The following is an 18,612-nucleotide window of genomic DNA, read 5'->3' as shown; positions in this document are numbered from 1 at the left end:
TAGATTTCTGGTAGTTAAATCGCTATCTCTGGGATCTTCTAACAAGCAAAGGTTTAAGTTTACAATCTGCTCTTGGCACACAGGTCTAGCATATGGAGAGACTAACTACAAAAGGAAAATCCATGGGAATGTATTTAATTTTCTTCATGTTCTTTCAAGAGTATCTCATGAAAAATTGGATTAGCACTTTGAGCCTCACTTCTGTGAATGTTAATGATAATCAGATTTTTCTTTATGGGAACACTGACTAACCTAAAAGATCCCTATTAAGGCAAAGTAGTATAACCTAAAAGATCCCTATTAAGGCAAAGTAGTATTTCTAAAAACAATACCTTAATGGATGTATTAGACATTTTTTAATTCTGATTCGGATCTGTAAATGTGCAGCAGTGTTTATGATGCTCCCTGACAGGAAGATACTGAAGCGCTGTCCAGAGCCAAGATCACTGTAGACACACAGCTGTGAGGGCCACTGCAATTTAGTTATCTGCATCAGACAATTGCTAGACTTGTTATTCCCAAATATGTCTTGAGCAAACACTTCCAAGGGGCCACAGAGGCCAAAACATTTTTTGATGCAGGAAATAATTTATATGCTAAACTATCCAGCTCATTTTACTTCATCTTGACTCTAGTTTTGTGGAATAAAAGTTACTGCATTGCTATAATCCTGTTTCTTTTATACAAACACTTGCAATATGATATTGATACAGACATTTTCAATATATTGAATAACAGAAGGAAACAATCGCAAATTAATCATTGACCTCCATAGGAAGTTCCAGTGCTCAGTTCCTAAGCAGATAATACACATTTATTTGGATGCATGAACATGGATTTAAGAGCATAAGGGTTCAAAAACACGAACAACATGCTGTGTGTTAGCTGAAGCAGACTATGAAGCTTTCAGCTTCTGACCAACGTAAAAAAAAAAATTGTCTGGGTTTAGTCTGTAATGAAAAAATTATCAAGTATCATTCCTTTGCCACAGGCTAAAAGAACACACATGGACAATGGGCTGAGGTGATCATCTGATGCAAAGTAACTTAACCAGAGACTGCAAACTGATTGTGAACTTGAGGTCAAATTTTAAGCACCTGGATTTGAAAATTTTGACTTTTATATCCAAACAAACAAGATCTGAGCACCGAGATTCTCTGTCAGTGCTGACTACTCACTGTCTTCAAGGGTGCGCAGGAGCTGGGGTGTGCTCCGTGGCCCATCGCCAGGTGTGGTGAAACACAGAACCGATGTATAGTAAGTAGTGTATTTCTTCAGGTTGGTGATGCAACCACTGTGAACACCGTGAAAATCTGGAGCAATGGTGACCACAGTCACAGTCTCTGGAGCATCTACGGGCCATGCTAGAAGCTAGAAAATTAAAACATGGATGAGCTTGCATTAGAAGTTGTGTCTATTTGGAATCAAAGTATGCTTGGCTGCCAAAACCATCTTAATCTGATTGTAAAAAAACAAGCAACGCTGTTAAACTACTGTCAGCTCTGACGCTGAACAGATGGGTATAACACTGCTACTATGATAACTGGAGGGATGTGTATCGTACTCACTAGTGATGGGGGATATACCGACACCGTGGAGGTATTGCAACTCTCAATGTCTGCTACTGAACAATGCCCAAATTATTGCAAATTATCATTAGTATGACACGAGTCTTTTGACTCTCTCTGGGCTGCTCTGACCACCCTGGACAATCTCTGCTGCTGAAAGGAAGCGGAAGGCAGAAAAGTACTTTCAGTGCTACAATGAGATAAATGCTTTATCTTATTTTGGGGTTCCTTTAAAGACCCCACTGGCTGGGGCAGTTAGTGGGATAAGGGGGAGAAAAAGGGACACACGCACATCCTCTTTCCTGCCCTCAGTCCCCCAGCATCCCACTGACCAGCCTAGCCTAACAGGCTAAGAAAGAGTATTACAGTGTTTGGTGGTTTGGGGATATCCACACTGTGAATGCTTCAAGTGGTTCTGGAACTACAGAAAGAATAGAAAATGGTTATAAAGATGATTACTACAATTTTAAACACCTGACTCCCAGAAGTTAGACTCCTGAAGACATTTTCATGCATTTAAAACAGTGTGCTTGTCAGATATGTTCAGTTCTTCCAGGTTTCATTTATCTCAGTAAGTAGAACTTCGGGATGATCAATATTTTTTAGAGTAGAGTACCCTATGTGTAGGTACCTAAATGAGGACTTAAAAAATTCATTTTTGGCAAATGACTTTGAAATTTTAAAACAATTTTTGAAATCACCTTAATAGCTTAGGGGTTTAAAGCTTTAAACTGCTTATGAAATTTTTATTTTGTCCAAAAATCCTCATCATATGGCTCATATGAGCACGTTAAAATTCAAGGAAGGCCTTACTCAGTATCTGTGTAAATTGTGCTACTTGTATTGATTTCAGACTCATAAACATGAATAGATGCCTGAAATTAATGAGCCATATTTGACACATTTAGACAATGTCTATAGTTTCTGATAATCAGACAGCACAGTTAAAGGACCATAAGGAGTAATTTTGTTAGGAATATTTCATATTTGAAAAGGTGCACTTTACAGCTTCTTGAAATGCAAGTAAATTTCAAAGAAAAGATAAAAATGGAAAATGATTGATGCGATAGTATGTTTTATTTTCTTGTCTAAATCACCTTTGTAGATGACAATTGGCATTTATAACTTTGGAGGACTGGACTTTTCTTTTTTCAGTGCATTTCATTGCACGTTCTTCAGGAAACGTGCAGAAAATACAGGTGAACAATTCTGTCAGTTAAAGGAAAAAATGGATTTCATCCTTAAGCAAAGCAAAGGCCTAGCTTTGACTACTAGTAATTTATGAATCGTACAAAAAACTATTCTATAGAAGTAACTGACAGAAATGTTCTCAGAGACTTCGTGCTGCAATTCACAATCCCTATGAGAAACAAATGGTAAAGTTGTTGCAAACTATTGCAATCAAAGAAATCCAGAGAAAGAGAAATTTTGATCATTTCAAAAGTTTTCACTGACCACTGACAGATACAAATTATGATTTTATATGATTTTATGAAACATAAATTATAGGTAGATATGCAATCAGACTGAGGATCCTTAGACTGAAACTCTGAATAAAATGAAGAATAAAAATCAGAAATATGACTTTTGCAAATCTGACTGAGCTCACCATACTTGGATTTGCACCAGAAAATTATAGTGCACTGCAGTCCACTGAGGCCAAAAAGTGCTTTTATTCTCCAGAGCCTGAACAGAAGTCAAGTACCACTTCTGTATTGAGGTTTCTGGATATACTTCTGCAGCCCTATCAAGTCATCTAGTCTTGAGAGCTGATTCTATCTCTGGGGGAAACAGGCATACGTATCTCCACGTACACAGTACTGCAGCAGCAAGGTTCTGAAACCACCACTGTTCTTTACGAGAAATACGTAGGTCTGGGCAAAATTACTAAAAGTGCCATGCATACCTCTGTCTCAGTTTCTCTATCACTTTGAGACATTCTTAGAGAATGATCAAGTCTTCTGAAACTTCTCAAATCCACCTACAATCCCTCAGTTCACAGCTTGTCTTCTGAACTACACATCCTCCTCAGCCCACTCAACATTCCTTCACCCAGTACCTAAATCAACATTCCTCCTCCCTGCTCACAAAACATACCTGTCTTCCCTTTTCCTGCTCTCTTACTCCTACAAGATTTTTCTTTGTTCTTTCCATTAATGTTTTCAAACCCTTTGTTTATGATGCCCTTACTGCTGAACCACTGAAGACATTTCTATTAAGCAGTCCTTCCTGAGACGCAGAAATAAACCACTCCAGTTACATTCTTAGCATACACTCCACTGGTCAAAGTACCAACAAGTGCTCTGTTAAGCACTCTCTACTCTGCGTACTATAATAGATACTGCCAGTTGCCCCATCAACAGGGACTTACCATGCTAACTCCGTGTCATCAAGCATGATTAATAAATTTTATGTTCTTAACTCTCCCAAATCATCACAGTGGGAAAGTTAAGACAAATATTTAGTGTGATGTTTTGGTTCCTCATGAAACGAATGGGAATTTTGAATCAGAGTAAATAGAAATCTCAAGGTTGATTTTCAGTGGCATAACAACATATCTCCTGTGCTGAATTTCCAAACTGTTTGATGATATTGAACTGCATTTTGGCTTTGGAAACTCTCCAGGTAAATGACAAAGGTATTAGGACTTCTACCCTGTGACATATTCCCTTTTGAGAACTTACATGAATTGCAAGTGTTAGGAGCAACAACTGTTCACTTCTCTCTTTATTTCGCTCATGTAAGATATTCCTGAAAATATACAGTTATTTTGGAGATTCAGAGATTATTAAATTAAACTTCCAATTGTTATATACCAGGACTGTTAAGGCAAATGTTATTTGAAGTCACAGAAACCTTATTTCTATTTACCTTGTATCCTTGGTTAATACCATTGATGAACTGTTGGGGTGGAGGGTTCCAGAGGAACTGAATGGTTGTGGAGTTCACAGCTTCAACTTGCACATTCTGCGGTGGAGCTGTAGGCACTGCTCCCAGTTAGCAGAGAGGGAAACAAAAGAAAACAGAGCGGAGGAGAAAAATTAACACGGAACCCACTGACTGCCACTCGTGAGTCACAAAATAGTAACAACCTTGAGAGAAGGACGCACTTCTTGTGCAACAGTAACCATCAGTGATTAGGAACAAAGGCTAATTGTATTAATTTCTCATTCTGTATTGGGGATTCTTTCAAGGGGAGGGGACAAAATGATTCCTGCAGTTTATTATTCCACAGATGAGTTTCTCAAAGACTTGAGACAGGAGCTAGGTAATTGATAGGTGAACACATCTCTTTCAATTATCCATGACTGTACAGAGAATAAACACTTTCAGAAAATTTCTTGAGTCTTTTAATACAACACAATTCCCCAGATCAGACAAGCAAACATGAAGTCCGCCCAATTAAAGTTCTGATTGTGAATTATAATCTGGCAACAGCATCTGTTTATTATTTACTGCTGCTTAAAGAATTAGGATCAGTCATATCACATACAATAAAGATTTTTCTTGGGAATTGGAGATGTTCTTGTTTTATCTTGATATGATATTCATTCGTGTATATTGAACTGATTATATATATTGTGAGTCAATACATCCTCTAATCTACTAGAAGTTGCATAAACATTTTATGCCAAGTATTTAATTAGACAGATGTTTTCTCTATATGAAAGACAGCACAGAACATAAAGGCATACTGCCTTCCAACAACAAAAAATAACACCTAAATATTTTGTCATTTAATATAATGCCTCTTTAAATACATTCCAGGCAATTTCTTCAACTTACTGCTTTAGGATGTAATTTCCATAGTTCTCAGAGGAATGAATAGTAATAGACAGGTCTATTTTTCTGAAATTACCAAGCTTATAGTAAGTTTAAGAAGAAAACTGCTATTTGAGTATAAAAAATGGACTAATACCCTTTGAATCCTATAAAATACATTTAATAAAGCTTCAAAAATATTACTAGTGACAGCCACGTGCATTTGTATTCTGCGAAAGAGGAACTATCCACAAGTGGTTTTGAAGCCTGAAAAGCTTTGTTCCTCCTGCTTCCAAGGGAAAATTTCTACCAAAGCCCAATGACCTATGCTTCCAAAAAGTATCCACAATTCCCACTGAGAAATGACAGTTTGCTCCATACTTTTCAAAAACAGGTCACAAACTTTTAAAGCTTTTAAGTACTTTTGGAAGATGAGTCTTTGTATGGAGAAGAAATCAAGACATTAAGTTAAAAAATGTAAAAATGCCCCTTTTTTCACCAAAAGCTATGTTTGTTTGAAAGAGACATAAAGGAACGTGAGTCTTAACTGCTGTACAAGCTATAGTAAGCCTGCAAATAGAGCAAGGACAGTGTACACTTCTCAAAGACATCCACAACCTATAAATACCAACACCGAAAAATGAAGAAATGCTCAAAGATGTCAGTTTTGAAATGAGAAGAACATCCACCTTCATGCCCTGTGTCACAAACTCCCTGATGACTACACCATGACTTGAAAATTTAGCTCTATGCATTTTTTTAACCTCAGAAGCTGCATATTACTCAGAATCTTCTTGCCCTAATTTAAAACTTGATGTCACAATTTATGAACTATGCATTATTATTGAGTTCTAAAACCAGAATTTATCTGATACTACTTTAAATTTTCATTAGAATCTGGGCCTTATTTCCTGCCATGTATCATAATTCCCTGTATGCTTTTGGAAGGTTATAATATTATCTTAATGACCTGTAGACATCATAAAGTTTTGTAGTTAAGAGATTCACCAAATCATCCTGATATACAGTCATATATTTTAAAGTCATTCTACAGTCATAACGAGCTTCTTTGGCTACAGTCCCCTACTAAATGTATTGTTTCTTATTCATATTCTTTGATGGATCTGTTTATTATGAGAGCCACAAGATGTATTTCAATTTGCTTTTGTGTGCAATACTTTCTATAATTAATAGTTAACACATATAAGATTTTATTTTTAAATGAAAATACTTACTTTCCTCCATATTTGCATATTCAGATACTGTAACTGCCAGAGATTTATTATTGCAGAAAAAAATTGTATTAGAAGCCTTCAAGTTAGTCTGTTATCAGAAAAATCATCTGGATATCATTGATAGATGAATCTCCTTCTGTCAGGAAGGCAAAATCAGCTGAGCACCATCCTCTCCACTCATTCCTCTTCCTTCCGTTGAACTGCTACATTACAACTCTATTTATATGTGCTAGGTTGATTTTGCTACACAATTACTGTATAGAAATTCTATACATAACCTGTGTACTGCCCACTGACAGCCACACTTGAAGAAATGCGCAACTTTGGCAGTGGTATGAAGAGTTTTTCCAAGAGTTTACTCCTGAGAGTTAACAGTACAACCCCTCCCAGCAGGATGTTCCCACTGCCTTTATCATTTTCCTGAAACACAAGTTAGCATGCACATGGTTGCTTCATTTCAGTGGGCATTATTTTCTTTAGTGGAGGATGCCATGGATGTTTTACAATTAATAGCAAATTTCCAGTGATTTCAATATAGAAGGATTTTATTCTAAGGGTCTGATGAGTCTTTCAGATAGAGTTCAAAATATTGTAAATTTTTTTTAAGAGAGGAAAAAACCTACATCAGCAAGCTTCAGGTTTTCATTTCAGTCCTTACAGTTCTCAATAAAAAGTCCAAGCAAGCACTTTAGGATATGTTTACTACTTCTAGAAATGTGGATAACTAAAGGCATTAGTTATTTCTTTTAAAAAGGGAAATATTTTTATTTCATTAGGACATAATTTCCTGAAACAAGAATAAACCATCCTAGCACAAAAAGTACCCGCTACAAGAAAAATGGTAAAAAATATGAACAGAAAACATAAAACCTTCAGAATGTTGGAAACCATGATTTATATTACAATTCCTCTTTAGACATCTTTATTGAAAAATCAGCATCTGCATCTCAATGAATGCATTTAAATAATGGAAAGAACGTGGTCCATCTGATATGCATAAGCTTAATTATGCTGCAGAAGACATAATAAAATACATTTTAATATTTTTAATCGGTAAAATATTGGCATTATAATCTCAAATTTACTTCAAAGTGACAGTATAAAGTTCTCCTTTTATGTCCTGATATTAAAGACTTCCTTGGTTATCTGAACAGTTTTGCATTTAAAAAAGAAAAGAAGTTTGACAGAAGCGAAATCAGAATTGACCTTCTGATCACTTTAAAACTCAAATACTTTTCCAAGATCATGGTTGGTAACTTACTGACGCTGCAACTGTCCACATAGAAGATTTTCTAACTTAGTGGTAGATATCCATTCTCTTCCTACAAGTTTCTTGTCACATGGTACAGAAGCTACCAAGGTCAAACAGGTGTTTCAAGAGTAATTCCCAAGTATTTATATGCTCTGTTTTTAAGTCTGCTCTTCATGTTTGCAAGTATTTCTAAGTCAGCCCACAGTGGAGACCCATCTGGGAGTCATCTCGGAATTGCAGATCAAATTGGTCAGACAAAACCAACTGTTACTTTCTTCCCAATAAAGTTCACGTGGTTGGAAATCTGTTAAAAGCTCAGCCCCCGGGACTGCAAGTTAATGCACAGCATTTTAAGTAGAAAAGGTCATGGAAGCACTCTAGATAAAAGCCATTAAAAGGGTTTTGCTGACGAGATAATTGAGAGAAGAGAAGGCATTAAGGTTAAGCATGTGTACATGTAATTAGTCTGTCTCTAGCTATGTGCAAACAGCATGTAAACCCCGCAGAGATTCTGACGGCCAGACTACCGGTCTTAAATATAGATCTTCAACAGAGCCTTGTAGAAAAGTCTCCTACTCCTCCGAAGCTCCTGACCTTTGAGATGGCAGCTTCCATGTCTCAATAAGGCAGGCTCGGGGAACCGCAGGTTTTTCTCTGTGTGAAGGCTTGGTTGTTCCTTTAATGCGCTGGCTTGAGGTGCTACACCGCACATCCCTGGCGGGAGCGGTGGGGAGACTCTGCCGCAGCAGCACATGACTCCCCCTGCGAAGCCCGTTCCCCATGCTCCCGGCTGACATCCTTTGCTGTGCTCTGAACTGCAGCATGTCCTTAGAAAAATGGTCTCTGCAATTCTACACATCGATATTTGAAATTCAGTAGTGTGAGATTTGGCACTAACTGATGAGTTTTACTCCTTGCAGCTGTGAAATGTCTTCTTCCTTTCTTGCATGCCTCTCACAAGGACAAGATTTTACTTCTTTATTAAGAGCTGGGGGCCAGAGGCCTCGCTGAGACAGCTGCTAATTTCACAATGTTTGTGAAATATTTTTTTTAAAAAAACAACCACAAAAAAGCAGTAGATGGCAAATGACACCTAACAGTGATAAAACTGAGAGATATAAACTCCAGCCACTACAACTCCAACCTGATCCTGCACAGATGCTCCATGGATGCTCCCAGGCTGTTGGTACCTTCCCCCAGAGGAAGTTAACAAGGATTTTTCAGATGCTTTTGCCAAGAAAGACTACAGGAAAACTCTTTCCACTGAGATAAAATTGAATGGTTGCAGAGGACACTCCTTATCCAGAGATTATTTTTTCAATTATTTCCTAGATAAAGTAGGAAGCTTTCAGTTAACCAGGTTTTCTCTAGCTCTTCTGTCTCAGTCTTACAGATTTCTCTGATTGGCCTCCTACTGCCTGAGGAAGAAACTACTTTGGACTCGACTGAACACACTCATCTTGTTTTTATCCTTCTCTCCACACCATCAAGACTCACTAGCCTGGTGACTCTTCCACTCTTGTGTTCAGGAAGAGCCTTTTGCTCAGACTTCCTTAGCCTTTCAAGCGCAGAAGGGAAAAAAAAACCAATATTGAACTACATTTTGAGACCTATGAACTTTAGGACATAAGACTGGCTTTTGGGATATGCATTAAAGAAAGACATAGCACTTAATGTAGAAATAAAAGAGGGTTAATGCAAAGAGCCTAATGAAAACTATGTCTCAAGTTATAAACCTTGTGCCTTGCCTAAATCTAAGGAGCAGTGGGAGTTTTTCAAAGAGAGAGAAGTTCAGAAGTATTCATGCTAGTGAGACAAAAGGGGCAGACCCAAAGGTTGGAAGATTCTACTTTCTCAAATCAACCTGCAAGAAAAGGTAAACATGTCAAATGGTAGAGGGCAGAGACAACATCACCATCCAGAAGGATGCCTATATATCTCACAAAGGTACTCTTATATGAAAAGGTATTTGGAAGCTTCAGTTTTTCATATGGCAATGAAAAGTCCTGCAGGACACTGTTTAAATAAGTAAAATTTGCCCTATGCAGAAGGCTGGCACAAATCCCTGTGAAAAGTAACATCAAAGTAAGGAACAGCTGGAGGAACTCTGATGAAGAAAGACCTATATATACAGAGCATCAAAGGATTAGGCTGAATATCACTCTGAAAAGACTTTCAAGATTTAGAGACAGTCAAACTGTCTGACCCTAGTGCTAGAATGTTCAGTGTTTTGCCAGTAAGTCTTTCTGACATTTTATCTAACTGACATTATGTGCCAGTTTCTCCACAAGTTTAGGTCTTTTAGCATCTTGCAAGTTTGGCTACATTCTAGAAGTTGGTGATTTTCAAAGAACTCTGAGCATCCGATTAGTTATCAGTGGTTAAAGCAATGCCAGAGAACTAATAAGGGATTAATAGACTAGGTTCTGGTATAAATCCACAGCTTCTATGGCCAGTCAATAATCACTATGACAAAGATGCCAATGTGCTGATCTGCTCCTGCCAACGGGTTGATCTGCTCCCGTGTTCATTTCCTGCCAGGCTTTGACTGCATAGCACGCTTGATTAATATGAGGTGTTTCAGGTATTTTTCATCTTCAGACAGACAGGTTCTTGCCAGCATAGCTCACATCATTTAATGCATGTCAGAATAGAGGCAGCAGTGGTGGTAGTAGGAGAGGGGGATGGATGGGAGAGTGTGTCTCTGACATTTATCTCTGCTCATATTAAAATCAGAATATGATTTACAAGGCAGTTTTACACATGTTTTTTTCTTACTCCTGCTGGTTTGGTTTAGGAAGGACATTCCAGAGCAAGAAACAGCCAGTGGCTTTTCCTGTCATTTCCCAACTACAAGAAAGACAAAGAAGTAGAGTTTTGGACAGTAGCGCATTACCCATGGAGACTTGATATTAATCGGGTTTCAGAAGATACTGATACCAACCAGGTTCCCTTTTCCACTCTAAATGTAAAAGAGCTTCAAACTCTTTTCAGAATATACTGTATGACTTTGGTGATTTGCACAGAAGCCCAGCAAGGCATTCATTAGGAGATGGCAGCATGCATGAAGTAGTTATTTACCGCTATTATTAAATACTGATATAAAATAAATAAGAAATAACCAGTTTTTCTTCTGTGTCTACCCATCATTAAGCATTTAGGAACTACATAAAGACAAACAGGCCATTGCAGGTTGTCCTGCAGTCTGAACACTCTTGCTGATTAATATGAATGCAGGACTGACTACACTTAATTTATAACAGAGGATTTATATCCTTATAAATGACAACAGACAGACAATCAATAAAGGATGATAATAACAGCACATAATATCAAGGGAAATTAGAGTCAATTGCAGGGTTTAAGAAAAAGAGTGTGAAGCCCAAACCTCAGTCTTAATAGATAGAAGGTTAAGGTGCTGTGATAGCTTAAAATGTGCAAATAAACAAAGTAATTAATTACAACCGTATTCACCAAAGAGATTCAAATTCTGTGTGCAAACCAATTCTCAGCAGAGATCTGGTCTTTAGTGGGATGCAAAACATTAATCCTGGCTGCAAGGAGAAGACTTTAAGAAAAACATTTCAAGGTCTGCTATAAACACTTCTACAAAGAGGTTGAGTGTGCCTAGACTCCTCTAAACTGTGAGACTCTGCATGCCCTAAGACAAAATATAGATAGCTTCCATCTTTAATTATTGTGGTCAATTAGTGTTGCATATGAATAATCTCTTCTTAAAGATCTCCTTACACCTCAAACTGTATCTAATCATGTTATAATGTACTCGTAGTAACAATTAACAAACAACTACATATTCTTCACTGATTGTAAATTAACTGATGTGCTGTACATCTGCAAGTTTTAAAGATAGTTTAATTGTTTAATGACCAATAAAGTAGAGATCATGTACTGTCCAGGGCCAGAATCCAGCACAACCCTGCAATTATGGGAATATATGAAAGCTTTAAGGGCCTGGTACCTAATTATCCTATGGATTTTTATACCAATCTAGAGGTGTAAACATGCCTTACGTTGGTTGTAAAAAGTAATTACATATCCTTTTGTTGATGTAATTTATACTCTTCTTAAAGCACTTACCAGAAAGGTGTGGAAGAGCTGTAGAATAAAAATCAGAGCTTTTAAGATCATTTTATCTTCCTCTTTGCAAATGTCTGCACCATTCCTGAAATGCTCAAAACACTCTTTCTCCACAGGCTGTATTTCTCTCCCTACACTTTCCTTACAATTTATTCCATATTTCTAAAACAAGGTATTCTGTGATTATCAGAACTAATGCAGCTGGTTTACTTAGATTTTGTCTCCTATATTGCATATACAGCATATTGCATCTCCTGACCACAATAAACCCTATTTCATGCCATATTCTCCCCTACTCTCTTGGCAGAGTAACCTCAGCCCCTGCCTGTCACACATCCTATAAATCCATTCCACAGAACCCCAGCTCTCTGCAGCATTTCTATTTATTACTTACGCTGCGGCCAACTCTGACCTGCAAGTGTGATAACATGCCATCAGGAGGGTCAACAAAAATAGATAATTTTTGAATTCACTCATGGCTTTTCCTACAACAGAGATAGTAACAGAGTCTCATCTTGTCTCTGCTTAGGCATTTGAAATATGTGTTTCCTACCCCAAGCTGTCTATCAAATTTGACTGAAATGACCATTCATTTCACAAGTTGGTAGGTGGGACAATCACACAGTGCCTTCTCTCCTTCAGAAACTGTGCTATAAACTGTGACTATAAATGATATATTGGTCCCATTTGCTCACCTCCTTGTAAAGTGTACTCTGTCACAGGTCTGCTGAACGCTCCCAGCCCAGCTCCATTGTAAGATGCCACCTGGATTTCATACTGGGTCCAAATGATCAGGTCCTTCACCAAGCAGTAGTTAATTTCTGCACTGGTGATGTTCTTATACTGGTACTCTCCAGGGAGGCCAGACAGGCGATACCTACCATATGGGAAGAAAAATTTGCTAGTTAATTAGATGGTATCAATTACAGCAAATATCCTGACTAGCAAAATAGCTGCCTTTGTGATGAGGCAACATGCAAACTTTTACAGCAGAATTATACAAAGTACAATGCAAAATAATCAGAAAGAACAGACTAACTCCTGATAAGACCATATCGTGTTTGACTGCTATAGTATTTGCAATCTGATCTCACTGAGATTACATGCTCAGAGCTAAACAAAACGGGTATTTTATCCTGTTTTACGGTTGCGAAAAATTACAGCTTTTTAAATGTGGCTTGTCTAGTAAAAGCTGTGATTTAGTAGAAAAAACAGTCCAGATGTGATTTTTATCAGGGTGCTGCGGTAAATCAGCTTGAGAAATGGTTTTTCCTTCTCCTCTGAAATCTGAAAAGGAAGAGCTCAGAGGGCTTTGACTTTCTAGAGACTCAGGCATTGCCATCTCTGTCTTCCACCAGGATTTACTTCACAGAATAATTAAAATAAGGATGGAATACAGTTGAGGCTGAAGGGTTGGTTAAGCATCGGGATTCCAGGAGAAGGGCTATACCAAATAAGGATGAGCAGTAAATCCTGACAAACTTTCTGCTGAGACATGGGAAGCTGAAACACTGAATAAATTTTCCCATGTAAAAACTGTACTGCAAAAAACAGAGCCCTTTTGATGTGTCTCTTCAGGCCAAGAAACTCTGGAGAAGAATTAAATTATAGAAAACAAACAAAAACCTTGCAAATCTGTGAATGTGAATAATACTGTTTGTTTTCCTTCCTTTAGGAAAATGATATAATGGATGCTTACAATACGCTAATTGACCAAAAAATGGAAAAAACAGAGGCCAAGTAAGGGGCAGAAGGCATTACTATTCCATGAAAAAGACAAATATGGAAACATTTGTATTTTTATTCAACACACAGCATTTATACGCTCTTATTCATCTTTTGCTTCACAGTAATCACCAAAAGCTTACTGACACAGAACAATTTCATTGACATCTTACAGTCCGACTTCAAATTCATCGAAGTTAAATTGGTGCAATTTCTACAGCTAGACAACTTTGTGTATTTCAGCCATAGATTTTGTTCTAAAAAAATCTTACAAGAGATCAGTTCTTAATCACTGATAACCCCTCTGTTTTCTGCAGAGGAGCTGCTTGACTGACCATATTTTGGTATATTTAATATTTGTAATGCTACACTGGTGTGATTCCATTTATGAAATACAAACAGAAATATAGACATGTCAGCCCTTGGCTGAGTTTACGGAATGTCTTGATCTTTCTCTACTTTATGCAATATCTACCTTTTTCTTTCTTTAAGTCTCCTGTGAAGGGTGTATGTTTCCTGGCAAAGTCAATTCTTTGTGCAGCAATGTTTTGTCTCACACCTAGCAGACAAGCTGTAAGAGTGCTCCTGTGATTTAATCTATTATGCTGTTAACATGGCAGTCCTCTAAATGCAATACTGCCAGTGAGAAAAAGGGCAGAGGAAGGAAGCCAGTTCAGAAATGTCATGTCTTCATGATTTTTCTCACTATGGGCTTTGATGCATAGTCCATATGACTTGTGCAGTGCACCTTCACTTTTAAAGATCAGGTGTTCCATCAATTTAGTATCTTGCATATCTTGAGCACTGGGTCTCTGAGATGCAAAGTGGTTTTCATTTTGTTATATCCCAAATTCTACTAGAAATCAGTGCAGGAAGACTTTTCTTCAGTTCACATTGCTGTGACCCTACAGTTTGTCTTGGAAGAACAGCACGGTTTATTACCTGAGTCAGTTGTGCTTTTATACAATAATCTTAAATTCCTGTCTAATAAATGGTTTCTCTGCTCTGTAGTCAAGACAACGCATGTAGACATCAAAAATGTTCACAGATTGAGCATAATGAGTATGATCACCCTCTATTAAAATGGAAAGACATGTTACAGCGGGGACAGGGATCAATTATGCTGATAGATGTTGTAGAAATACTTAAGTTAAACGTTATTAAAAACAGTATATGGAGAAAACAGAACAGATTGCCGTAAGTAAGAGGCTATGGGATTGCTTTCTCAGGAGGCTTAATGCTGAGAATGGGTAAGCCTCATTGGGAATGGCTAAGGGGTTAATCCTATCATCGAGTAGACCAGTTTGAAGGAAAGAACTGTACAAGCAACTTGTGTCTTGTGCAAATTAGGTGCCCAAGTCTCATAACGAGATTCTAGCTGTAGACAGAAGTTAAAACACCTTTTCCCACCTGTCACTGATGACTGGCACAGCTTTCAAACTGAGTCCAGCTCTTAAAACTGCAGGCACTTGCACAAGTGTCTCACCACCATAATAGGCTCTGTGCAGGTGACAGGGAGATTAACAGACCTCAGCTCTGCCTGAAGAGAAAAGGAACTTTCCAGCACTATTTTGGGAGCTCACCAATACTCTTAACATCACAGAAGCATTTCCATCCATGCCAGCAAAAGTAGGAGCGCAGCATGAACAGGATGTTGGCATTTAAACTGCAGAATTTAGTTATCTTTTAGCAGGTCCGGAGAACACTGTATTAAAAATGTCAGCAGCCTGCCTACAATAGATTGTAACCATCACTTGGAAATATGTCAGTGGTGGTGCAATGCTTGGGAGTTTCCTACAAGAACTCTGATTTAGATAGTGCCTCCCTTACTGAAGTTACGGCCCTAGCTGTCTGCTAGCACTGCAGGAATATGTAGGATGCCAAATCAGCAAGGAAGCTGTAGCTGAACTGGGTGGGAGTGAATAACTGAGTCTCAAAAAATTACAAAAGGGAAATGCTCTGCAAAGTTTCTCAGTGTGGCAGCGCCCTTTCCAACACAATAAATCCTCTATAAGGAGAAAGACTGGATATATTCAAGGATTCCCAGTTACCTGGCTGAATCTGATTCTTGTTAATAAATACAGATGGGGCTGAAAGAATCTTACTGAACTGAAAGATTCTCAAAACCAAATCAAGATCTCCCATAAAGCATCTGACTGGTCATTCCCTGTCTACATTTTGTTTGGCACAACACTGAAGTTTACTGATTCTATTCTTGCTCTTCCATAGTGCAGGAGCCCTCTTGTGTCTTTGATAAATGTAATTAACCTTTCTAGTAGGAGGCTGAGATTGCAATAAGCAAATATATGCTTGCAATACGTAGGCTGCACTGTACCAACTTCCCATGTGAACATCTTTAGCACTTGGTGCTTTAATTCACTTTGAAAATGGAAAAAAGCTATCAGGATGTTGAAAGTCTCCACAGGGAGCTAGTCTACTTCAGCAGTCCATTCGGAGTAGCTAACAGAGACCTTATCTTGCTCACTCTCTAGTATAGACAGGCTAGAATTTAAGTGCCTGCACCCCTGTGGCCACTTGAATAGAGGTGTTTCCTCATCTGTAATAAACCAGGGCAGCCACAGCATTTGCAAATAACAACTAATCTATTTAATGGAATTAGAAATAGTTTTTGATACACTCTTAAGTCACACGATTCTGAATTCCCTCATGCACACATGGAGCTGTCTCCAAGACTTTCCAGGTTAGGAAATTACTTACCTTAGGATGTACCCATGAAGAACCCCGTTATGTTCACTCTCGGGAGGAGGTTGCCACTGGACCATGATAGACTGATTGGTGCGCCCACTGGCCACTATGTTTTTAGGTGGGGCACTGGGGGGCTCCTCAGGTAGCATCAACCTAAGTACAAAACAATGTGATGGAGGTGGGTGTTAAAATAAATGATAGATGACATTTCTATTTCATGTATCCACTCCATGTGAACCAGATTCTTTTATCAATGTCTGATGACTAGAAAGAAATATAACGCTGATCCAACTGCTGAAGACATGCATGAAATAGTTACAACAAATCAACATAATAGGAAATCAGTTAACCAAGCAACAAGACAGACAGCTGAGGTAACCTTATTCTCTCTGAATCACCCAGGCTGCTACAACTCTTTAAAAAGATTACAAGCCTGAATGAGTTAGAGCTCAGGTCCAGTGTCTGTGACTCCTTCCAAATTGTTTCTTTCAGCTCTTTCAATATTTTTCATATCAAACTCCTACATTTTGAAAAAGCTGTTTAGAGTTCAGCTGTTCTGCAATTCAAGCTCACGGCAAGCTTTGGTTCATAGAAGAAGGGGGGTTGCATCTGGAAATAAATTTGATGAAGCCATCCTTCTATGTCGCATCTGCGTGAACTCCAGAAGTGACACTGCAGTGATTGGGTGAATGCTGTACTCCTTCCCGGGCTAGCACAAGAGCAAAAAATATTTCCAAGATTCTGCTCAACTGATTCTGTGAAAACATGAGGGCACCTCTCCCATCTTGTACTGATATCCCACATCTCCTAATTGCCGTTATCACCAATTACAGACAGCTGTGGAGCACTCTCCAGAGGCCTGGGTAATGCTAACTGCTCCGTTCCCTAATTATTGTGCAAAAGATAACTTTTATTCCTTCACAAACATTCAGCAGTTTTTTCCTCCCAGTACTTCTAGGTTACTGTACCTTTAGTACACAGATACTTCTTTTTACCGTACCTGCTGGTTTCGGAGCTGTACTGGCCCTTTCCCACCTGGTTAACCGCACACACCCTGAACTGGTAGGTTCGGGCTGGAGTTAGTCCGCTCACAGTGACACCGGTCATCTTTGGGTCGAGATTTGAGAGGTGAACCTTCCAGGGAGAATCTGTGGAATAATTTACATGTGAAAAAAGATGGAAGTGCCTGCTAAAAGCCCTGCAGAAGTGAGAAAACGCCTCTGACTGCTCAGAGTTCTTTGTGCTTGTTTTCCTCAGAGGAACTTTGGGAAGAAGTTTCTTTTCAGCCAAAGAAACCTTCCTGTCAGCCCACACGGTTATGCAGATTGCACATTTGTCTACTGGAAAGTGATGCTGCACATGTCATGGCATAATAAATAAAAACTATATTCATTAACATTTTAATAAAAGAGGAAACAAGCATGATAAAGACAGATGGGCTGTGTATTTCACAACCCATCTGTTTGGCAGGCCATTACACCACCACACCCATGAGTGGCTCTGGTGGAAGGACTGTAATGAAATTCACAGTCAGTTTGGAATATCTTCCTACCCAGCTTGCAAGCAGGTGTAGAAGCGTGACTGTCTCTGCCAAATCAGCCCTTTGCTGTAAGACCTGAGAAAGCTTCTGTTGCAGATTCTACATGTCTGCATTTTTTTTTTTTTTTTCTAGAGATAGTATATGGCATTCAGTCTAATCATTTCCTAGGAAGATTCCCTGGTATAAACAGTCCTGGCAGCACCATAAACCCCTCATTGTCAGTTCACATACTTGACGTACCGAGCTCCTCTGATGCCCAAATTACATTTTCAAGTTTTCAGAGGTCAGAAATGAAACAGGTTGAAAATTAAATATCCTGACTTCTTTTCTTCATAGCCTGGTGTCACATATTCTCCCTGAAGTCATGACTGAAATAGTCAGGGCGAGGTGACATTTGGTCTGTGTTGCAACAGTACAGCAATGGAATCAGCCAATTTAAAGATTTGTTCAGTTTTTAAATAATACCAGCTGTTTTCATGCTCCCTGCTCAAAATTACTAACACTTCTGGAAATTACTGAGGAGCTAGCTGCAGATTTTGGCAACATAACTGTGTATGTTGCTCATCAGAAGTGCACTGCGGCTCCTGGCAGGTCACCTAGACGTCTGCCTGAAAATGGAGATGAGATGTCCCAAATGTGGAAGGCTGCTAAACTTCACACCAAGATGTAAACCACTAATTTAGTGCTTCTTTGGCAGATTCCTTAGCAAGTTTAAGTCCTCTAGGG

The 18,612-nt window shown here is 38.5% G+C and overlaps 1 protein-coding gene across 3 annotated transcripts in view; it reads right to left on the bottom strand.

Annotated features, from left to right (window-relative positions):
- Positions 1 to 18,612, bottom strand: part of SDK1 (sidekick cell adhesion molecule 1) — a 415,080-nt gene that overhangs the window by 103,731 nt on the left and 292,737 nt on the right. For all 3 annotated transcript variants that reach the window (XM_026858830.1, XM_026858832.1, XM_026858833.1), the window contains 5 exons: positions 17,347 to 17,494; positions 16,359 to 16,499; positions 12,611 to 12,792; positions 4,440 to 4,555; positions 1,179 to 1,371 (listed from right to left, as the gene is read on the bottom strand). In XM_026858830.1, the coding sequence (XP_026714631.1) occupies positions 1,179 to 1,371; positions 4,440 to 4,555; positions 12,611 to 12,792; positions 16,359 to 16,499; positions 17,347 to 17,494 (780 nt within the window). The remainder of the gene's footprint in view (positions 1 to 1,178; positions 1,372 to 4,439; positions 4,556 to 12,610; positions 12,793 to 16,358; positions 16,500 to 17,346; positions 17,495 to 18,612) is intronic.

The sequence above is a fragment of the Athene cunicularia genome, assembly GCF_003259725.1.
Source record: "Athene cunicularia isolate RWA chromosome 14 unlocalized genomic scaffold, athCun1 chr14_part1, whole genome shotgun sequence".
Lineage (NCBI taxonomy): Eukaryota > Metazoa > Chordata > Aves > Strigiformes > Strigidae > Athene > Athene cunicularia.
The sequence above is the reverse complement of the archived record's forward strand: the minus strand, read 5'-3'. Positions and strand labels throughout refer to the sequence as shown.